The 24,820-nt window shown below is 35.5% G+C and overlaps 1 protein-coding gene across 1 annotated transcript in view; it reads right to left on the minus strand.

The window, feature by feature from the left end:
- Positions 1 to 24,820, minus strand: part of VWDE (von Willebrand factor D and EGF domains) — an 80,192-nt gene that overhangs the window by 9,128 nt on the left and 46,244 nt on the right. The window contains exons 18-29 of the mRNA XM_021689538.1: positions 24,159 to 24,378; positions 19,867 to 20,007; positions 14,226 to 14,321; positions 14,049 to 14,144; positions 12,934 to 13,029; positions 12,266 to 12,361; positions 10,928 to 11,023; positions 8,471 to 8,566; positions 8,274 to 8,369; positions 7,412 to 7,507; positions 4,826 to 4,929; positions 3,328 to 3,445 (exon numbers count right to left, since the gene is read on the minus strand). Of these exons, the coding sequence (XP_021545213.1) occupies positions 3,328 to 3,445; positions 4,826 to 4,929; positions 7,412 to 7,507; positions 8,274 to 8,369; positions 8,471 to 8,566; positions 10,928 to 11,023; positions 12,266 to 12,361; positions 12,934 to 13,029; positions 14,049 to 14,144; positions 14,226 to 14,321; positions 19,867 to 20,007; positions 24,159 to 24,378 (1,351 nt within the window). The remainder of the gene's footprint in view (positions 1 to 3,327; positions 3,446 to 4,825; positions 4,930 to 7,411; positions 7,508 to 8,273; positions 8,370 to 8,470; positions 8,567 to 10,927; positions 11,024 to 12,265; positions 12,362 to 12,933; positions 13,030 to 14,048; positions 14,145 to 14,225; positions 14,322 to 19,866; positions 20,008 to 24,158; positions 24,379 to 24,820) is intronic.

Below are 24,820 nucleotides of genomic sequence, written 5' to 3' on the forward strand. Positions count from 1 at the left end.
TGACACTCAATGCTGTTACTTACAAGATTCTTTTCAAAGTTAGCATAATTTTATTCTAATAATGTCTTACTTTATCTGATATTTTAAACATGGCTTAGGAATGTTGAGTATTTACACTTAAAAGAACAAAATGAGTTTTGTGAACTTGTATGATTTAAAATAGGTATGTTCAAATTAAAATATTTTCTGGGGGTACCTGGGTGGCTCAGTTGGTTAAGCATCTGCCTTAGGCTCAGGTCATGATCTCCGGGTCCTGGGATTGAGCCCCGTATCTGGCTCTCTGCTCAGCAGGGAGTCTGCTTCTCTCTCTCTCTCTCGTAAATAAATAAAAATAAGTCTTTAAAAAATTAAGATATTTTCTGAAAAAGACAGTTTGAGGTCAAATATGAGATAGGAGAGGAAAGATTTATAACTGTAGATAACCTATATTTATTTTGATCTCCGAGACCAATCTTTCAATTCTGTGTATATACCTGTTGACGTTACCCACTTCCCCAACAATTAATGCCATTACATTTTGCTTTTATTTAGCATTCACTTCTCTTTTGGTATTTGTAGAAGGATTTGATTTGTGGTAGTTTCTCTCTTGCTTCTACACCAAAATAGATCAAGAATGGAAAAATGAAACCAACATCCTCATGCTCTTTTTACATATCAGCCCAGTGACCAAGTCTTCTAAGACCAAAATTTCATTATTTCTTCCACCTTGTCCAGAAATGTACAGGTCAGAGCAATAGAAAGACTGGAAGGGAAAAACAGGCAAAATTAAATATGGTGTTTTTATCATGGAAAAATGACAGCTTTAGACTCCGGAATATAGTCCAAAGCAATAAGATGCAGGGTATGTCTTCTGTTAGCTTACTATTATCTCCTTGGTACCACTGTCACTTCTGTGTAAGGCTAGAGCTACATTTTCTAGAATCCCCTTTTCTGTGTGGTTCTGGGTTAGACTTTGCTGATGACAAAAGCTTTCCAGAGAGACAGAAGATAGAAATGGGAAGTCATTATTTTTTCAAAGGTGTTTGCAGCTAGATATTTGGATAGTAAAAGATTCACAGTGGCCTTCCAACAACTTTTTTACAATGACCCTCTTTGCTTGAGAAGTTGGTGGTTTTTAAAGATTCTCAAGTATTGCAGCAGCTCCAAGAAAGCTGAAAAGCATCTGCTTGGTGCTTTAGGCTAACATCTTCAATACCTACCTCTCTGACCTTCAGCCGCTGCTTTCCTGACCTCTACCTCCCCCTCTCCTCACCCTCCCCCGCAGCTCTTCCAAGAGTCCTGAGAGTTCCTAATTCTGCATAACACTTTATATCTGGATACATCAAATGGCTTCTGTTATGCTAACTGATCCCCGATGATAAAGACACCATCACAGTAAGAACTGGGAAATACTCAGTTTATTAGATAATGTGAATGTCTCCAATATCAGATACATCATCTCAATATGTAAATATCAAATCACATTTCAAAGGCAATTCAGATTACCTGAATTTCTTCTTTGGTTTTCTCTAACAATGACAGGTAAGACCATTCTATATGTTATTAGTTTCTTCAGTCTTTAAAATAATTTTTAAAATTATGTTCAAATAAACTTCAAGTAGTTATCTTCAACTTTTTCTGAATAAAAATTTCATTCTTAAGACAGGCTTGTGATTCACATACTTGATATTAATGGCGTTTTGTCTGTAGTAGGAAGAGGGAAATCAAGTTTCAATGAATATTAGAAAACTGTTTAACCCTTGCTCATTATTTCCACCTCCTTCTCTCTGGCATGATACAGAAAGCTCTTGGTTCTATGTTTGCCACTGGAGACTAAGTACTGCTTTCATAAAACTGATATCTAATCCAGATCATATTTAAATATCAAAATGGGGGCCTGGGTGGCTCAGTTGTTGAGCATCTGCCTTTGGCTCAGGTCGTGATCCCAGGGTCCTGGGATCGAGCCCCGCATCGGGCTCCCTGCTTGGCGGGAAGCCTGCTTCTCCCTCTCCCACTCCCCCTGCTTGTGTTCCCTCTCTCGCTGTGTCTCTCTCTGTGTCAAATAAAAAAAAATCTTAATAAATAAATAGATACATACATACATATCAAAACGGTTGTGACTAAATAGAGCTTGGAGACTACATGACTCCATCTTGACCAAAGGTTACATTCAAGAAACAACCATGCTCAATAGAACCCAGTACATTTTTTTTCCTGATACTTTTCAGGAAAAGACTGTTTTCAGTGCATGGCAACGTTTCTCTCCAGTCTCCTTCCTCATCCTTTTCCTTCTCCATGTCTATTCTTCTGTTCAATATAATAACCAATAACCAACTAACCAACTTACACAGTGTCTTTTACATACCAGCCACTTATGATGACATATTTAGTCCTTTAACAACCCTGTGATTAGGTGTTATCAGCACCACAGTACAGATGAAGAAACTGAGGCTCAGAAGGGTTCAATACCTTGCTGAAGGTCAGAGTGAGCAAGTGGCAGGGCCCATGCTAAATGTACCTATTGGAGCTGGGCAACAATTTCGGAAGCCTCTGGAAGCCTTTCATAAACCCACCCCTCTTTAGCACCTCCTCTGCCCAATTTCCCCTTTGTGTCCTTTGTTTCTAGCTAGTAATTCTCGTTCTGTTGTTTTGACTGAAATTCTGGCAACTCAATCACTATCTTCCATTTCTTTTCCCTCCGCTACCTCAGGATGCTGGAAGAAGGGCCAGGAAGGTAGGCAGGAAGGGTACAGGGAAGAGTCAGGAAGGGTTCTGTGAATGCTCATAAATGGTAGTTTGTTTGTTTCCTAATTAAAAAGAAATTTATTTTTACCCTCTGTTTTGGAGCCAAAGAAATATAAAAAACAAATGAAGCAATGATACCAATGAGCAACAGAGTAAAGCTCAAGTGAGAATTAAAGTCAAGAATTTAGAAGAGCAGGTTATAGGAAAGCAGGACATGGGGTCCTTGAGCTAATCTCTTTTTTGTTTTCCTTTTCCTTCCCCATGACCCGCTGTTCTTTCCTTCCTTAATATGGCTCCAGATGCCATCTCAGAAGCACCATTAGCGGGGATGAAGATGATCTGACGAAGGATTCAGGTAGTAAAGAAATAGATTTTAAAAAGGTTATAGAGAAGTCACCTAGTTTAGTATGTCAGAGTGAAGTTGAAAGCTTTTGAGGTCATAGGATTTCTGTGCCATAAAAATCTCCAAATAAAATAATACACGTGCACATGGCCTTTGAACCAGGGAATTCACGTTTTTACATTTACTGTTCTCAACAACAGCTGATCCAATAGGTACCCCGTAACTTTTGTTTTCTGGTTTTCAAACCACAGTACAGTTACGAGCTTGTTTGTTTTTGTTTCCAAAACGGAGGCCGTACGCATCCCGGCTGAACACCAGGCAGGGAGAAACACACGTGCGCATGCGCTGTGCCTCTGAGCCAGACCGTCCAGGATCACACTTCAAAAAGAAAACTGCTTACATTGTTCAAATTATAGCACTCCAGCATACTTTGATATTCACAACCCTAGGGCTTTCTGAAGTGCTAAATAGCATATAATTGCTTTTTAGGTTAGAACTAACACAGATTAGGAAATTTTTGAGAGCTCTGCTCGCCCCCGCATTAGCCACCACCCTTGTACATGTAGGAATTAGGACTAAAAAAATTCCTTGGCTGTAGATATTTAGAAATTTAAGATTGGAGACAAAATAAAATTTAGTTTAATCTTATGAGCACAGATTTGATCATAGAAACTTTTAAAATACATGTTTCTAGAGGCGCCTGGGTGGCTCCGTTGTTTAGGCAGCTGCCTTTGGCTCAGGTCATGATCGCAGGGTCCTGGGATCGGGTCCCTCGGAGGGCTCCCTGCTAGGCGGGGAGTCTGCTTCTCCCTCCCTCCCTGCTTGTGCTCTGTCTCAAATAAATAAAATCTTTAAAAAAAATAAAATAAAATAGATGTTTCTATAGCACTGGCCTTCTAAGTAAGTGTGGGGCAGGATCAGGAACTCTAAGAAAGCATCTATTTTTCCTTCGTTTTCTTGATTTTTTAAATAAAAATAAATCCTAATTCTAATGATAAGAAGAGGTTTTTTTTACTGCTTTCCCCGAAATGGATTTTATTTGTTTAAAGATTTCATTTATTTATTTGTCAGAGAGAGAGAAAGAGCACATAAGCAGGGGGAGCAGCAGAGGGAGAGGGAGAGGCAGATTCCCACTGAGCAGGGAGCCTGATGCGGGGCTCCATCCCAGGACCCTGGGACCACGACCTGAGCCAAAGGCAGACGCTTAACCGACTGAGCCCCCCAGGTGTCCCTGAAATGGCCTTTAATGGGGAGTAAGTAAGAGAAAGAAATACTGTCTGGGAAAAGAATGAGGATAGACAAGGTTTTAGGGGCACACAACCCATCCTCAAATCGATGAAGCCCTGGATTTAAAAGTGGTGGATTTAAAAAACAAAAAAATGGGGGGAGCGGTGAAGGTAGCCTTTTTATCTAGTATTTGACCAAAATATAAATTAGCGGTATCTTAAGTTCATATTGGGGGAAATTTGTTCTCTTTCAGCTCCAGTGCCATGAAACAGAATATTACACTTGACAGTCATATCTAAACATTAAAATTCCTTAAGTACACATCAAAATTTTGAATATTAAGATAACCCTATCATGACACAAAAATGATACTATTTTTAGTTTCAGAGGCAGACAGTAAATCCTTGCATGTTTTTTTATTTGGAAAAAAAGTAAACATTAACAGATAGGTGTCAACTGCTAAGCAGAATATCTGAGTAGACAGCAGATGTCCATATCTAATATTTATTTTCTGTTTAAAATTTAAAGTACCTGTACTTTCTTTTCACATTTGACTCCAGAATATCCACCGCGACAAGAGCACATATTGGGAAATACACATCTGCCTCCATAAAGACACTTTTGTTTGCAAATTGCTGCAATACACAAATTTTTACCATTACCATCCTTTGACACAAATGCTTGTGAAATATTCTATTCTGGTGGTCTGAAGCCATTCAGCAACTCAACTATAAAACAGTCGTAAGATTTTATGAATGACCAACTACACTCCCATCCTTGTGTGGACAGAGCACACACACACATACTCATACACATAAATAAACAGAACAGCCAGAACTCAACGCATCAGTTTCACAATTCTTTAAAGATATTATTAAAGCAAACAGAATTTCCATTGGCTACATTTTAAACATTCGGTATAGGTTTTTGTTTTCTTTAGAGAGAAGATTCAAATTAGTAACATAAAATAACATTCATAATTTGCTTTTTGATAATTTAGCAAACATTTAAAAAAAAACAATTCAGTACCAGCCAGTGTACGGAAAAATTGACAATTTAATATACTATCATTGGAAGTTTAATGTGAAACAACTGTATTAGAAACTTCCTAAGAATTTTTAAACAAGCAATTTCTTCCTTAAAAAATCTCTTCTCAGGAAACTTAAAAATATCTATATCTATCTCAATATACCTCAATATCGATCTATTTATCTATCATCTATCTATCTAATCTATCCACCTATATTATCATCTATCCAACTACCCACTTACAGAGAGAAAATGCTTGTTAGAGTAATAACAAATGACTACAATGTTCAACATAAAGGCAAAAATCAAGTGAATTATATATCTATCTAAATTATGTTATATTTAAAATTATGTTATATATATATTATGGAACTTACTATTTCATTCAAAATTATGTTTTGAAGGACGTGGAAAATGCTTTAAGTAATACTGAGTGAAAATAAGCATAATATAAAATTACATACAATACAGTTATTTTTCACGCGAGAGGTATCTACTTCCATAGCTCATAAGGAAAACTTGTGAACTCAAGAATAATATTCACTTTGGTATAAGTGCAACATTAAGGGTTGTTGGGTATGGTTGGGCAGGTGTTGTAATGCACAAAGCTCCACAGTAAGGAAGAACTTTTCACATCACAGACATCATAGATTTGAATATTTGTTACAATGACTTTCCAGCAGATGGCAATAAGACATCTTGTTCAAAAAACGTCAATATTTAGAATTTCTGGACAGTTGGAAATAAAGCATTTTGGGGAAGGGGACTTTGAAAACTTCATATAGAAGTGCTGCAAGGTGCACAATTAGAGAGCATATTGTGATGCTGCAGAGTACTTCAACCCACACTCACTGGGGCACCTTCCCACACTAAATGTGCTTTTAACATCTCTTCATTCTCTCTCGTGTCCACATAGACCTCTCTCTAGAATAAGAAGCCCAAACTGAGGGTGGTAGCTCTTTTTTCTAGCAGTTTATCACATCTAACTTCCAATAAGAATTATTGATTTTTGAGCAGATATTTTTTAAGCAGTCAGTAGCACTCAGTGAATTCTTTGATAATATTTTCTTAGGATGAAAAATGTATAAATTATAATAACAGTTACTAATAAAGTCAAAGAGTCATGGGAGTTATATGCAGAATCTCTGATACATGGAAACAAATGTGGTTCATAAAACATCAAAAAACAGGGCAGGGATTTCTAATAAAAATGCATGATCATTTTGCAACTGTATGTTTTCAGTTTACAAAGCACTTGGATCACCAGTTTTGAAATGATGTAACTACTGATCATTTGTAAATATTTTGGGGAGATTTCCAGTTTTTCCCATTGAGTTAATCTTTGTTACCATTTTAACATGTTATTTCAAGTTTTCATAAATTTCAAAATTACATACAATTTGATTTTTCTGAATACCCTGAGACCTCATCTATGTAATATGTATGACTAAAACTAAGGGAAATATATTAACACATTAAAGTCATAATAGGAATTAGTTCTAGGTGGTGGAATCTGGGACAATTTAGTTTTTAAAACTTTTTAATATAGTTTATGATTTTCATAATTGATACATATTTTTCTCTTAATATGAAAAAAATATTGAAAGTGTATATTAAAAACCTTCTTCAGCACACCTGAGAGAACTTCAAAAGCAATGCACAGATCATAATTAGGAGTTAACTGTGTCACATAAAATTTTAATATATTTTGCCATATTTTCTTTTTTTTTTTAAAGATTTTATTTATTTATTTATTTGGGAGAGTGAGAGTGAGAGAGAGCATGAGAGGGGAGAGGGTCAGAGGGAGAAGCAGACTCCCCACTGAGCAGGGAGCCCGATGTGGGACTCCAGGATCACGACCTGAGCTGAAGGCAGTTGCTTAACCAACTGAGCCACCCAGGTGCCCGTATTTTCTTCTTTTAAATGGGTATAACAATAAGATTTCTTTTATTTCTAAAGCCTTTTTTTGAATGGGTCGGCATGCTGGGATTTGTTTTTTTTCTATGATTTCTTCTCACACTATACTTTGTTTGATGATTATAACAGATTCAGGTTCAGAACACAGAGTAACAAATTTTGTAGGCTTACGTATTTGACACTGCACTCCTTCCCATGTGGTAGGACAATGGCATATACTGGGAGCAATGCATTCACCACCATTTTTACATTTCTGAAAGCAGATAGCTGCAAACAGAAATATAAACAAGTTAAAAATTTAATTTGCTAGTCAAATACTCATGAATAAACCACAAAAAATTTCACCAAAGAAAAAAAAAGAGAACCAGTTAAAAGTTAATGATTTAAAGGAGCTTTTCCCTTAACATTTTATCAAGAACATTTTTCAGTGTCACTACTGGTCCTTGAATAAGGCAATTTTAATGGTTATATTAACATTCCACTGATCGAATGCGTTGGGATTTAACTTTCCCTCAATTGTTGGACATTTACGTTGCTTATTTCTTCACTTTGACCAATACATTATAATAGCTGGTACTTTTAAATGATAATTTATAAAAAGGAAAAAAAAATTAAACATTTGAATGAGGAGAGCTGCTATCACCTCAAAACCTAGCCAGACTTGAAAGCAGTGGTACCCCACCTTGCAAGGTTCTGAATTGGTTGGTCTGAGATGGGGTCAAGGAATCAGTAATTATTTACACCTTCTCCTGCCCTCTACTTAAGACAAGGAGACAGGACTTAAAGTCTTGTCATTTATCCTGGCAATTCTAGTGGACAGACTGGAAATACAGAACATCCTCTTTCCCGCTAACCTGAAAGAATGAATTTAGAGCCGTTGGCATTTTACTTTTTCAAAAAGGGATCCCCTAACGTAGGAACAAAGAAGCAAAAACAAAGACAAAACACAACAAAAACAAGGAAAATGCTCTTTGTGGTAAATTCTGCTTTATGTTCTTATGAGGCTTTAACATTTTAAGAGTGTTCCTCTTACCTGTATTGCATTGTTTCCCTCTCCAACCAGAAGGACAAGAGCAAACATTTGGTCGAATGCATTTTCCTCCATTCATGCACATGGGATCACAGATACCTTCAGGGAAAGGGATTAAACAGCCCTCAAATAGCAGTACTTTTGCTATTTCATGTGTTTGCTTTACCTGTGCTTGGTGAATACATTCAGTGGTGTCTTACTTTTTTGGCATCTCCTACCGGTGTATCCTTCATGACAGGTGCACACATTATTTCTCATGCAGCGGCCGCCATTCTTACAGGGAGGGTGACAGATAGCTAAAAGAACACATGGCAGCAATCTGTGAATATTACATCTCCGATTATTATATATTACATATTGCCTCATGTGCTTGTTATCTATGAGGCCATAAGGCAGAGAAATGTGCTATTAAAAGATCACAACTGCAAGTCATTAAAACCATCCTTTCTAAATCATAAAATCCAATGCTCATAGCTCTAAGCAACCAGTGGATTAGCACAATTTGAAACGTATTGATGAAGTGTTCATAACAAACAGCATCTTTGGTATTATAGTGCTTAAATTATGAACCTGATCTTGTATTTCACCGTTCTTGGAAGTAAAGAGTGAAATGATCGGGGCAGAACCAAGAAAATAAGTCAAACCCTGGCTCAAAATAAGAAATGCATCTATTCCTGTGGAAATTAGAAAAATCTCAACAATCTGTCACATGATTTTTGGAAAATAATTTTAAGTTGACTTTTGAATACCTACTGAGGTCATCATAAAGGCAGAGCTTTGTATGTGATTTATTTCTGTGAATGCTTAGTGAAAAGTCCTTTAACAGTAATTCCTTGGCTTTGTTAGGACTATTTCTTGGATAACCTTGACTATGTTGTACTAGTATCTTCTGTGTATATGATTCTGCTCCATGGAATTCAAAAGTTAATATTTATTATCTTTTATGAGAGGATTTTTATTGCTTCGTGTTTCTTCCAGAAATGACAATTAAATGCCTTTATTTAAAAAAAGTGATAAGCAAACCTGCCTGGAAATTTTAAATCTTATTTTTTCCCTAAATGATAATAAAGATCATGTTATTATTTCTTCTGCATCTTCTGCAGCATGTCTTAAAGACCACTGTACTGGGGCACCTGGGGGGGCTCAGTCGGTCAAGTGCCTGACTCTTGATTTGAGTCATGATCTCTGGTTGTGATCTCAAGGTCGTGAGATCAAGCCCTGCATTGCGCTCTGCACTGGGCATGGAGTCTGCTTAAGATTCTCTCTCTCTCCCTCTACTTCTGCCCTTCTCCCCCGCAAAAAAAAAAAAAAAAAAAAAAAAAACCCTAAAAAACCAATTGTACTATTATTTATGGTAGCTAGCCATGCACTTACAGTATTATGTCTCACTTACTCCTTACATCAACTGTCTAGTTCAAACCTGAAAGTCAGGAAGTCTGATCCTGGAGACTTTAAGTAAATTCCAAAATCCATGCTAGCTAGAAGTTTTAGAGGCTACCTAACTCCAAAACCTGCCAACATGACATATGTTCAACAGATAAATTTTAGTTTAATACTTAGTAATTTAGAGATTTCCTCCTTTCCTGGTTATTTGGTTGGCATATAAATTTTGGAGAAGTTTTCTCACTGTATCTTGCATCTACTGCAAGGAGCATGAGAGTTATCAGCTTTTTAATTCACTCTTACATTCTTGGTCAAAACTACACCTACAGCTCATAAATACGGATTTAGACGTAGTTGCTTGGCTTTCAAGGTTTGCCTTAACTTAGTCTTTTCTTCTTCCCATTTCACAAACTGGCTCCTTAAAGGAAATCTTAATTAGAAAAACTCATTTGCTATGCCTGTGTAGCTAGTACTTCAGCGATGGTTTCTTCTCTAGCTCAAGTGCAATCTAAGAATCCTAGCCAACCTCCAAATAAAAGAAATGAAATCACATCAAAGTATAACATGGCAAGGAAAGTATACGTTTTAGGAATTAAATTATGACAGGTTCTGACATGTTTCTACTAAAAATCTACTCTGCATTTTGCATAAACTCAAAGATGTGAAGATGTAGAAAATACATTTTAAATTTCATTTATTGACATTCATTCATGCCTACACTGTCAGCCTCAGGACATGCTCATTATTCTGAAAAAAAACTGTAGCATTACTATACCAGGGAAAATGTTAAAATAGCAGGCCACGAAGGGAGAAATGATGCGTCTTTCTGTGCCCATATCACCTTGCACAGTGCTGTGCATAGCCAGCTTTTCATAAATTTTTAATAAAACTAAAGTTGAAAGATCATAAGATAATAGTGGACCTTAGATTGGCCATTAATCAAACATTTTTGCTGCGAGGGCCATAAAAATGACACCACTACACACAACAGACTGCAAGAGAACTTTGCTTATTTGGTTCATCCCTTGATCCTACAAAACTACGCAGACAAGTGCCAAGGTCAGGAGCCGAATATATGTTGAATAAATACAAATCTTTTACATAATAACTCACATACATTTCCAAGATCTGGTCATTTGGTGACCACAATGGCAACATCACAAGAAATAGAGAAGAAAAAATAGCATCTTCCCCTTTGAGACTTGTCTTATGCTTACTCTGAGTTCTGTTTATGCCTTTCCCTTTTTATTTAGAAAGAAAGAAAGAATAATTACCATTCTGACACTGTGCACCAAAGAATCCATTTGGACAGAGGCAAGTGTTTGGCTTATTACAGGAACCACCATTGAGGCAAATGGGATCACACAAAGCTAATGAACGGCAGGGGAAAGAGAGACCATAAAAGTTTTATTATTTAAAAAATGAAAGCTGCACTGAAGTACAAAATGGTGCATAATGAAATATTTTATTTTTACTGCAAGTAAAACCCATAACCCATAATTAATTTGACTTTGCCAAACATAAGAGGAATGAAATAACTGGATAATAGCTTTGAAAGTCTGTTCATTAAGTTTACAAATAATACCAAGCTAAGAATATGGAGGTTATGATTAGAATTCAGAATGCCCTCTGTAAGCTGAAAAAATGATGGGAAACTAGAAGACATTTCAACAGCACTAACTGGATGGCCTGTAATCTGCTCAAATACATGGGGCCACATGTGTACCTCTTTAAGTCTCCTTCCTCATTCAAATAGAAACACTGCACTCAAGTCCTAGCATGCTCAGAAGCATTCTCTGTTTTTGCTTCTTTACCTTTGTTCCACTTTGAGAGGTACCCCCAATTCCATTTTGCAACCCAGACTTTACCCATCCTCCAAAGCCTACCTCAATACTATTTTCTTCCAAACTGTATTTGCCAGACTGAATTTCTGTCTTCTCTGCTTCCAAGAACTGTGTGTTAATTACATTACTTATTATAATCCAACTTGTATCATAGTCTTTTTGAATAACTGTATCCTGTGTCTCCTTCACTAATGTGCTATTTGAAGTCATGGGAAAAATCAAACTGATCTTTGTTTCCCCTTGCATCATGCTTCACACATAGTTGGCAAGCTATAAGCATTAAGTTAAATTTATGTTGAGAAAAGTCATTAGATCACAATGGATTAGATTATACATAGATAACTGCAAACATGCTGGCAAAGAAGTGAGCCTGATATTGTGGTAAAGAAACAGAATAATGGGATGGTGTCCCTTAATTGCTTGAATGTTTCATGAAACAGAATGTCTGTGTTGTGATAAAAAACTTGAAAGAGATCTAGGAGATGTAACACAGATTTGTTTCTCTCCACTATAAAGCAAGTGGATGATGGAAATATAAAGGCAAAAAGAAAAAAAAAAAGGACTGGTTGGGCCTGGATAGCAGTAAAGCTGAAATACTCTCTATTGTCTGATACAAGAAGAAAAAGAATCAAAAGACAGGGTTTTAATAAAACTTCATACCAATCTTGTCAGATTAGCTTTATGCTTTGGGGTGCTGGTCTTTAGGATATTGGTGCACCTTAAATTTGCTTTAACTGATTTATTCATTGAACGTATTTCTGATTTTACCTGTACCACAAGTAGGTCCATACCAGCCAGGCTTGCACTGGCAAATATCTGGTGTAAGACATTCACCTCCATTTTCACAGTGCCTGTTACAAACCACTAAGATTGTAGAATAAAAATAAAAGCAAGGTAGATTAGGCTTGGAACCGGCCATATTACTGGCTATAACCTAGCTAGCTCGTAACTGCCAATCACATCCTCTAATGAATAAGATCAGAGAGAAAAATAAAAATAACTTATTCTTTGGCTTTAAATGGTCTCTGATTCTCACATTCAGCTATTTTTTGCTAATAGAGTTGGGGAAGGAAGAAAATCATTGAGCTGGATGGTAAACAAGAGCTGGCTATTCCAGAAAATTGTTAGTTACTAATGAAAATAATCATAGATATAAATTAAACAAGATAAACATATGCAAATCAACCAACTGGAATTCTTATTATCTCAAAGAAATGGTCACGGATAGGGTCAAGAAGAGAGTTGCTTCTAAGAACAAACTTCTTTACCTTAGTACTGGCACCCAGGGCTCCCGGTGGCATGCAGAATGGGGACTGTCAGAACAAATCATGAATGCATGTCCTTTAACTAGGCTTTGGGTTTACCTTAGTATTAAAGCCATCAACTATTCAAAGGAGCAGTTTCCTTACATTAGGCTGCAAGAGAGTTTTGCTTACTTGTTTCACACCTTGGTCCTATAAAACCATAAGGACAAGTGCAGAGATTTCCAGCCAGGCAGGTGCCACCATGTTGACAAGGTGGACGACAGTGTTCTGCAGACACAGACTATGTTATTAAGTCAGCTCTGAATTAGGAAAAGGTCAGTTCATATTTATGAATCACAGCCACAAGAAACTTCCTTGTAAGAACAATTTATAATAAACTCAGTTCTCTTTTACTATGAAATTTAGTTCTGTGGGATTGACTATGTAAGTTTATATTCTAAAAACACCAACAAACCATCAGCATGTTTTGGTTTATAAAGCTTTTGGTTAGCTGGACAGAAATACATCATCTTGGGGTTCTTCTGAGAAGTGAGACTTGGACTTACACATTCCTGCCCTAGAAATGGAATACTCCTGTATTTCCACAATTATTTTCATATGCTATCGATATTGAGTGTTTCTCTTAGTTCACTCTGGATTTACTTTAATTTGTTAATTTGTAACTTGCCTTGTCATGAAAGTATTTAGTGTGGCTCTTAGTTTATTGTAATTATTTGTACCACCTATTAAAGTATACTCTTTAAAATATTAAAAATAATGAATGTGTTCTTTTAAAATATTATCCATTTTTAAAATGCCATTTCATAAACTCTCCTCTAAAGATTTCAACCAAAATAATAAAATTATATGGCTATAGACATGTTTTGAAATTCACTTGCTAGGATTCTTTTTACTACCTAATATCTTCTAATTATTTGGTATTCAGCACTTTCTTGGAGTCATGTTTGACAAGTCATTCAATAATCAGGTGTCCTTTGCTTGAAACTAAAATACATGTAGGGATATGGCACCTTATAACCAAACCTCAAAAATACTACTTCCGAAGACAATTTTACCAAGGACAAATAAGCTTTACTTTTTGGATGTCTAATTTTAGAAATTTAAGTTTTTAGAAGCTTCAAATAAATTATTTTTAATAAACATTAAAAAGCTTAGACTTCCCCACCAGCATTAATGAGTATATATTAGTACAGACACAGTAAAAGTGAATTATCTTTAAAAGAAAAGCTTTAAAGAAAATAGTGTTATTTTGCTTCTTTTATTTGATTTTTAATCTGAATTATCACCTTCATCACAGGTTGCTCCACCATGCCCTGGGGGACATTCACAAATGTTAGGCTTAATACATTTTCCATGGTTTTTGCAATCAGGATGACATACAGCTGTATAAAATAAAGTGCATGTTTTAGAAATGTCAATTATCAATTAAATTCTTTATGCAAACTAGCGAGTGCTATACCTACCAGTTTGGCAGTTAGAGCCAATGTAGCCAGGTTTACATTTGCATATATTTGGGGCAACACATTCCCTCCTTTTTCCACATGGGTGTCTACAAATGGCTGCAAAAATCAAGGAAAAAAGGCTGAATTGTTGATACAATATATACATGTTGCCCATAGACTTACTTATAAGAAAAGTCATATTCTCTGAAATTGGAAAATTTTGAGGCTGCTTATTGAACACTAACCACTGCATTTATCTGTAAAATTATTTTTTCCCCTTGTATTTGTTTTACTACTAGAATGACTGAGAAACATGACTAATACAGTCAGAAAGAAGTACCATATGTGGTAATTACTCCCAAAGCCTGATGTTGAAGGTGGCTGCTAGTCATAAATGGGATTACAGTCTTTTTTCAGAGGTCAATAAAGTTTCAGATGCTAATCAGATAAATGCTGGTAAATGGCAGGAATAATCAGAATTTCAAAGAGCAAGATGCTAGGAACACATCATAAATTTATAGGTTCGTATTCCTTAAGCTTCTTTAACTACCTGATATATTCTATTAGGCATTTAACATTTTTCTGAGGTAACCAAAATGTATGTGATTGTTTTGTTTTGTTTATTAATAATATGGAGTTTATATTACAAACATTTAAGTATTGAAAGTTGTTATTATTATCACTATTCCTATAAAAAAAACAAAAACAAACAGAAAAAAGTACCTCTCAGTAATACTGAGAACAAAGAAATACACACCCCAATAGCTCTATTACTTAAGTTAATCTCAAATCAAAACACAAATAACACAAAACAAAGTAACAAAATACCAACAACACGAAATAGCTTCTGCAGTATCAAAGCCAAAAATTTGATTTGCATCAAAGAAAACAACACTGATAATCGTGAAAAGAAGTAAACGCTCCTTTCAAAATTAAAGTGATGCCCAACTTGTTTTATTCTCAAGAGCTGGAGGAATTACAGAGAAACCTAGTTTATGAAAATAAGTGAATACACCAGAATTAGTAATTTAAAGTGCTAAATGCCCACTGTGAGCTGAAAAGAACCCAGACCACAATGTTATTCACATCCTTATTTTATCTCTTTAGTTGCTTAATACTAGGCAAGTCAGTTAGCCCTCTAAGGCTCTGCTTTCCTATCTGGATAATGAGAAAAATAACACTCAATATGTGGAGTCTTTATGGATTATATGACATAATTGATAAAGAGTGTTTCTATAGACCTTGGAACACAGTAGGTACTCAAAAACCTGTTTATAATATATTATATAGTTATGGTACTATTTGACATTATTTTTAAAAATAACTCAGGAACACCCATGTTAATTATTTTTTGAAGTATGAAGAGGATATACACAAATAATAAATAAATACAATGAATAGAAATTGGTGAACTAAATGGAGTGAATAGAAATTAATAAGTAGAAAAGCATCTCTTTTTAATTACTTAAATGTGAACTAAATAGTTTTCTTTGCATCTTCTGAAGAGTTTTCATACTACCTCTGCAATTGATACCATCTCCATAATATCCAAACGGGCAGCGTCCACATCGGAAGTGACCATCTGTGGTTGGCACACAAGAAACACCAAGAAAACAAGGTGATTCAGCACAAGTTGATATTTTGGTCCATCCAGGCTTTTCTGGTAAAATAGTGATGGCTCTGGTAACTGATGAGACAAACCCATCCTTATACTGTGTGAAACCTTGGGCAGACCTGTTAATTTGAGAATTATGCCCTCCTGCCTCTGTTTGGATGGTGCTCTGTATAATATCTTTTACTTCACCATGGGAACTGTTTGGGTTAATGCTTAAAAAACTATGGTTGTTCATGAACACTCCCAATTCCTCCAGACTGAGATTTGTACTGATAGTATGATCCGCCTGTTCAAAACCTGATATCTGATGGGAAATAATGTTCTTTGAATTATTCATTTGAGTTGTAACTGATTTTAATGAGAAGTGCGAGATGTTGCTCGTTGTGTCCAAGAACTTTTTGATAGTAGCAGGACTGTGGGTAAAGTTTGCACCGGATGGTGAATGATTTGTTGATGGTGGCTGAAATTTTATATCTAAAGAACCAAAAAGGAAAAAGAAATGTCAGTCAATAACATTTATTAATATTCTGCTCTTTCCACAGTATTTAACATTAAGTAATTCATTCCTTCATCTAATGTCTATCACAGTTATACCATTATACTAGGAGCTGTGCAGTATTAAGAAGTCATCATACAGTTCCTGCCTTCAAGGAATTTATAGTCTATTTGGATATACCAGGTGCACAGAATGTTTGTTTTTTTTTTTTAAAGATTTTATTTATTTATTCATGAGAGACAGAGAGAGAGAGAAAGAGAGGCAGAGGGAGAAGCAGGCTCCCAAGGAGCAGAGAGCCCGATGCGGGACTCAATCTCAGGACCCTGGGATCATGACCTGAGCTGAAGGCAGACGCTTAACCATCTGAGCCACCCAGGCGCCCGGTGCACAGAATGTTAAACAGTGTAAAAGTTAAAGAACAATAACTAATAATTTTATTAGGAGTTGGAAATAGCCAACAAACATTTATTGACCACTTTATACACTGAGGCTCAAAGCAAATTGCTCGCATTTGTATTCCTGACATGTGAGCAATTCATAATAATAAACTGAAGCAAATTTTAAATTATACAAACATACTACATATAATTTTAAACTAAGAATTTGAAATCTCAATGAGATAAACATTTTTTTGGCAAAATATAAATAATTAAATTGAAGAAGAGATAGAGGAGTTGATACAACAACTGCAATGAAAGAAACAAAAATAATCTAAAGTCACCTCCAGATATGATGCCAAGACAGATGATCTAATGGAAAAAAATTACCAAATTATCAAAGAAAGAATATTTTATAAAACTCTTGCAATACACAGAAAGAGATGAAAAGTTTTATAAACATTTGATCAAGTGGCATAATCCTATAGTCAATATCATTTATGAAAACACATAAGCTTTTTTTTTTTTTTTTTTTTTTACCATTTGGAAGTGTGTATTTCAGTAGCATTAACCTTCACAGTGCTGTGCAGCAAATCTCCAAAACTTTCTCATTATGCAAAACTGAATTTCAGTACCCATTAAACAACAACTCCCCATTTCCCTTTCTCCTCAGCCCTGGTTACCACCATATTACTTTCTGTTTCTATGAATTTGACTACGTTAGTTACTTGATGTAAGTGCAATCATACAGTATTTGACGTGAATAGGATTTCTCTAAATGTGATATGCAAATGGCTGACGAGCATATAAAAAGATGTTCAACATCACTAATCATTAGAGAAATGCAAATCAAAACCACAATGAAATATCACTTCACACCCATTAGGATGGCTAATATCAAGAAAAAAAAAAGCAGGTACTTGAACAGATATTTGCACACCCATGTTCACAGAAGCATTATTCAAAAAGCCAAGAATGCATAAACAAGATGTGGGATATCCATACAATGGAATAGTATTTGGCCTTAAAAAGGGAAGGAAATCCTGATCCATGCTACAACATGGATGAACTCTAAGGACATTATGCTAAGTGAAATAAGGCAGTCACAAAATGACAAATACTGTATTCTACCATATTAAATCCCTAAAACTCTTAATTAGTTTTCTTTTTCATAGCATTGACCAGGACCTCTAGGGCTATACTAGATAGTAGCAGTGACAATGAGCATTATTGTTAAAGGAAATGCAACTAAATGTTCTCCATTAATTACAGTGTTTGCTGTCGCTTTTTAAAAAAATTAAACTTGTTATTTGAGATAATTGTAGATTCACATGCAGTAGTAAAAAAAAAAAATAGTACAAACAGCTCCCACGTACCTTTCCCCCTGTTTCCCCTGGTGATGACATCTTGCAAAGTTATGGTACACTATCACAACCAGGATATGCCAATACAGTTAAAATATAGAACATTTCTATCATCACAAGGATCCCTCGTATTGTGCTTTTATAACCACACCCACTTCCCTATTGCCCCACGTCCTCCTTAACCCCTGGCAGTCGCTAATCTGTTCTCTATTTCTGTATTTTGTCATTTCAAAAATGTTTTATACAGTATATAACTTTTTGGGATTGGCCTTTTTCTCTCAGCATATTTCTCTGTAGATTACACAAGGTTGTTATATACATACAGTTTCTTATTGCTGAGTTGTATTCCATGGTACGGCTATAACACATAAGCATTTTAAATGAACTACTAGCAAATCAAATGCAGCAGTGTAGTTACAGACTACTACATTAGGATGAAATAGACTTGTATCTCTACTAATCGAATTACATTACATAATTTCGTTATGATATTAATAAAGAAAGCAATACAAAATAATGTTAAAAGGTAATTTGATACGATTTTCTGTCGAAAACATTCTGAAAAAGTTAGCCTAACGAAAGATTAACAGAAATTATAGCAAGTAATAAATGATGCTGAAAAACCATTTGATAAAATTTAAAAACCACTTCTAATTTAAAACTAAAGAGAACTCTGAGAAAGCAACAAATGGAAGGAAAATCCCTTAACTGGATGAAGGATTTCTAGCAGAAACCTACCCTGATATCATACTTAATGGTGAAACATGAGAAGAATTTCCATTAAGACCATTAAGAAACAATTCCCTGACTACACACTTTGCACTGGAGGTCCCGGCCATTACAATGAGGGCCCAAATTTGAAAGCTGGGACTGCAGTCAGACTGCTCAGGTTGAAATCTCCCTTCCTTTACAAACTCTATAAACCTGAAGAGAATACCTAACCCATCTATGCCTCTGTACAGATGAGTAACATCTGTAAAATGTAAATAGTAACAGTTACTGTCCTAGCTATTGAGAGGATTGAATGTGATAGTATATAAATAATATTTGTCTACAGTGCTGGTATATCATAAATACAGACTAAATCATAATTATTATTATAATAAGAAAGTAAATAAGAGTAAGAGACAGACTCACTATTGGCAAGAGGTATTATCTATTTATAAAACCAAGAAAGAGAATCAACTATAAACATAGTGTAAATAAGAGTGTTTAATAAGGCAACTGGATACATGAAAAAATCAAAATCCAGATAGCTTTCCTATACTGCAGTAATCGACAAAGATACCTTGCAAAATAAGTAAGTGCAGTGGTAATCTTGCAAGATGAATAGCTAATATTCATTCAAAGGCAAAAGCATAAACAAAGCTAATGTAAAATGTGTAAGGTCTTTGTGAAGACAATCAGAATATTAATTGAATAAATCAAGAGTTATAAAGACAGCGCTGTAGAAAAGAAAATGCCTTATGAAATAATGAGCTTCTTGTAACTTTTAGGGTTTGAGTTGATGTTGAATGACCAGGGAGTTACAAAATATAACTTTGAAAGGGTCACTTCCAATCATAAGCTTCTCTGGAATCACCTTAAATATCATTTGTTCATTATACAACATGCATCATTTTTCTAGAATATAAGCCAAAGGAGTCAATGGATTAGCAAGAAAAAGAATAATTTGTAAACTGCATTGTATTATCTTAGGTGATCTTTCTGAAAGGAAAAATTCCTAAGGAATAAATACGTTGGTCTTCTGGAAAATAAAAGGGAGGTAAATTAAATTTTATCCTTAAATTTTAGCAAGACCATTACTTACTAGAAGCATTTCCATTTGTTGACTTAACACGCCTCTCTCTCTGTATGGCGTTTTTACCATTCTCTTCCTTAGTTTCACTTTTATTAGAACTTGTAAGAACCATAGTATGTGTAGTAGATTCATGTAAAAACTGTGTTTCAACTGTAATGTATGCATGAAAAACAGATTATACTATTATAAAACCAAAATACTGTGAATAAGAACATACAATAAAAATGTCACTTGGATTGAATTCTTCACAAATTTGATTACAGAGCTAGCTTAAATGTCTCCTCTTCAGCAAATCCTTGGGTTATGGACTGACTTGTGTCCCATCAAATTTATTTATGTTAAAGCCCTAACTCTAAATGTGACTGTATTACCTTTAAGGAGGTAATTAAGGTTAAATGAAGTCATGAGTGGGGCCCTAATCCAATAGGACTGGTGTCCTTTTAAGAAGTGGAGGATGCATATGTGAGGACACAGTAAGAAGGGGGCCATCTGTCAGCCACGAAGAGAAGCCAGAAACCAACCCTGCTGGCACCTTGATCTTGAATTTCCAGCCTCCAGAACTCTGAGGAAACAAATTTCTGTTTTTTAGGTCACCCTACCTGTGTTATTCTGGTATGGCAGCCCGATGTGACTAACAGATGTTCCTATAGTCTCATACACACCCAACCAATTTCATCCATCTGTGTTCTCCCACAGTTTGGTCCTTGATACTCTCATGTGTCTTTCCTCTTCTAGTTAGCAACCTCAAGAATAAGAACTGTGCTGTATTGACTTTTATGGTCAGTGACTCTGGTGCCTGCCATAAATAAGTATACAATACCAACAAGAAAAAAAATATTTTGTATTAACAAGCATCTTCCTAAAAACACAGATACCTCTGACAGAGTTAAGAAACTTATTAATCACTCATGTGAAATGGGACTTGGTTCAACTTGCTTTCCTCTTAAGTTCCACTTGATACAGGTTTTATTCAGGGACTGAGTCTCTGTTTGCAAAAGGCTGATCTTAGATCACTTTAGTGCACGGAGTGAAGGGTGTGATACTGTTGAGTATTTGGGATGGGGTATTGGGGGGGAAATGTGAGTGGCTGAGATAGTAGGGAATTCCCCTTACCAACCTGCCCTATGCTCCTCAAATCTATTACCTCTAGTGCTAGACTGGCCCACTCCAATCTGAAGCACAAAGTGACATATTTTTCATCAAAATGGGGTCTTATTCACTTAATGATACCAAAATATGGTTCTTTGATACTGTTTTCTATAATTAACTTCTCTCTTTTAAGCTTTTAAAAGGTTGATATCCACCAATTTTTGTCTTCCTTTCCCTTAGTGTTCTCTTTGGGCAATTTCATCCATGACGGATGACCCTAAAAACTGTATCTTTCACTTAATCTTCCCTCCTGAGCTCCACTTGAAGTCACCTCAGTCTCCATGTATCCATACTGAATTCATTCTTTCCCTTCCCAAATCACTTCTTCCTTACATGTCGTGTGTGTCGTGTGTCTTAGTCAGCTCAGCCTACCATAATGAAATACCATAGACTGAGTGTCCTAAACAACAGGAGTTTATTTTCCTACCATTCTGGAGGGTAGCAAGTTCAAGATCAAGATGCAGGCCCATTCGGTTCCTGGTGAGCATCTCTTCCTGGCCACCTTCTCCTGTATCCTCACGATTTACTGCAGAGCAATGCAAATACCAATTCTACACACCCATTTGCCTAAACCGAGCACATGGAACTTAGTAATACTCTTTCCCTCTCCATGCTAATCCCAATCAGTGACCACAGACCATCTACTTGCTTCTTTAGTGTTTTTTTTCAACCACTACCCCCTCATCCAAGGTCAGAATATCTTCACGTCTTTCCTATTTATTTGTAATATTGCCTTACCTTTTCTTCCCACCTTCAGATTTGCACAGTTCCTTACCCATAAGTGGTCCATCCTCCATACTGCTCGAGTAGACTTCTCAGATGTAAATCATATTATGTTTCTCATGGTTTCTCAGTGATCTGGCCACTGGCTAGGTCTCTAGCTTTAACCATTGTAGCAGTTCCTCTTACCCTCTATATTTTAAGCATGCTTAATTATTCATAGTGCCCAAGTGTGCTGTTACAATTATTCATAGTGCCCAAGTGTGTGATGTTACAAGCCTCTCCACCTTTGTTCATGATGTTTCTTCTGCCTAGAAAGCTTTTCTCTCTCTTGACTGGATACATCAGAGTTAGCTGTAATGACACTTGCTTTTTAAAACTTTTCATTATCCCTCCAGGTAGATGTGATTCCCTGTGTAGTATTCCTACTATTCTCTCTAGGCACTTCTATCAACAGGTTCTCTCTAGGCACTTCTATCAACAGGCACAGAACACCATATTGAACTATGGTGACTACATGTCAGACCCCCCGGTATTACACTCAAACCTATTAGGTCAGAAGGCATGTATTATCTATTTTTGCACCCGCCACATCCTGCTTAGTGCATGACACTTAACGAATATATACTGAATGAATACATGAGTAAAGAGATAATAGAACTGTGAGATTTGGATTAATTAAATGGAGCAAAAAACATTTCAGAAAATAGGGACTTTTACCATGACATATTTTCCCATCACCATAAAATCCTTTTGGACATGCACCACAATGATAGGAGCCAAAGGTATTGAGACACTCTGCTCCTGGAAAGCAAGGCCTGGATTCACACTCATCAACATCTTCCTGGCAATTTTTGCCTAAACAAAATATAGATCGAGAGTTCAAATTATTTATTTTGAAAAACATTAGATGTCCCATTAAGTGCTCATTATTTGATTTCTTTTACTTGAAGATATTTTACTTTTACTTTCCTAAAGATATCTTTACTTCTTTTACATTAAGGTATGTCCTACAAACTCCAGAAAAGCTGTCATATATTAAGATGAATGTACTAATTTTAAAATTTACAACAGAGTTAAATAAACATAGTCATTAATTAGATTCTATTTAACATTAAACAAGACCCTGCAAGTACATAAGATTTTCCCTATAAAAAAGAAGACAAAAAGGCCATTAATATTTTAAGGCAAAAATTTTACCATATTACAGCTGCAATTTTTACTTTGTTAAAAAAACTCAGGAAATTTAAAAAAAGTTATGAGAATGGTTGCCTGCTCAGTTTAAGGACAACTTAGTGCAGTTATTGCATTAGCTGTGAAAATCCATGAAAATTTTATAGCGTGCTAGGAAAAGTTAGTCTTTCCTCAGTAAAATTTTTTGAGATTGTGTTGCTCTCTGAAATGTGTAAAAACTTATTTGAATGAATATATTCAGTCATTTACTCATTAGAGTAAAATCCATGAAACAATCAACATTTGAATTCTTTCAACTTTAGTCTGTAGCACAACAGTCCCAAATGATAAAATTTTTTATTTTATTTTATTTTAAGATTTTATTTATTTATTTGAGAGACTGAGCAGGAGGAGGCGCAGAAGGGGAGGGAGAAGGACAAGCCTACTCTTCGCGGAGCCCAGAGCCTATGCGGGGTTCTATCTCAAGACCCTCAGATCATGACCTGAGCTGAAATCAATAGTCACACACTTAACTGACTGAGCCACCCAGGTGCCCCTAAAATTTTTATTTTAAAATGCCGAGAGAATTAGAAGACACCTAAATATCCTGCCTAGTTCCATATAGATGCCTTCAAGGAAAACATATCAGCTCAGTAATTGCATATATACTTAACATTTATATCTATTTAAATTGGAGGAAATATTGGTACGACTTATAAAAAGCCTTGGGAAATTAAAAGTTGTCATTCATATACTTAGTTGAGGTTTCTAGAATCAGATATTTTAGGATAATTAATGAGTTAGCAAATTCCATTTGATTTCAACTCTAACTTTATATCATGATCTTTTTAAGTGAATGAATTATCAACCTTTCTTAAATGATAATTTTTACATTTCCCATGGCAAATTTCTTCATTATTCCATATTATATTTCAATAGAACACATTTAAATATATTTCTACCTACCAAATTTAGACAGAAATGTTTAGGAACCTGCAAAATACAATATAGACATAGAATATTGCCATTAAAATTATAAAAATGGGCAAAATTGTAAGAGTATATGTAAGTAATATACCATAATAAAAGGATATGGGTAGCAAATATATTTGTGATGACTTACTAGGCTTTTTAAATGTATATTAAAATCTTTAGGACCATACACTTGCTTGAGTAATCTGTAGATTACTTGGGAAGCCAAAGAACTCTCCTTTCATCTGTTCACATACTAATTTCATTCGTGAAGAACCAAAACTTACCTTTGAGTTCAGGCGGACATACACAAGAATAACTGGGAAATCCACTAATACATCTGCCAAGGCCACAGGGGTTTGCATGGCACTCAGTGACATTCACTTCACAGAGACCCCCCTGAAAGCCAGGCAGGCAGACGCACAGGTACATTCCACTTCCTGGAGGGAATTTCCTATCTGACACACATGATCCACCATTCAAGCAATCACAAGACTTCACAGTCACCTCCAAAAGAAACAAAAAGTAAATGCCTTACTTTTCAATAAAATTAGTGTCAGTTTATGCCCCAGAAATTGTGATAGGCATGTATGTTTATGTGCAAGTAAGAGCAGATCACAAGTTTTGCAAAAAAAAAAAAAAATATATATATATATATATTTAATGTAAAAGAGTATTTTAAAAGATTTAATAAAGTAATTATGTCAACTTTCAAGAGCATAGCCAAAATATAAATGCTGGGGATAATTTTTAAAAATGTTACAAGATGATCGATCAATTTCTATAATGCATGCAGCACAAAAAATCCGTAAGGTGTAAAGCAGTTTGTCAGTCACCTGAGTTATCCCAAAATACAGAGAGTAAACAGTCATTTGAATTATGTGGTTAACATGACATAGTACACAATTGCACTTCATACCATTACTTCTGTATGAGTGTGTCCCAAATG

Source organism: Neomonachus schauinslandi, chromosome 12, assembly GCF_002201575.2.
Source record: "Neomonachus schauinslandi chromosome 12, ASM220157v2, whole genome shotgun sequence".
Classification (NCBI taxonomy): domain Eukaryota; kingdom Metazoa; phylum Chordata; class Mammalia; order Carnivora; family Phocidae; genus Neomonachus; species Neomonachus schauinslandi.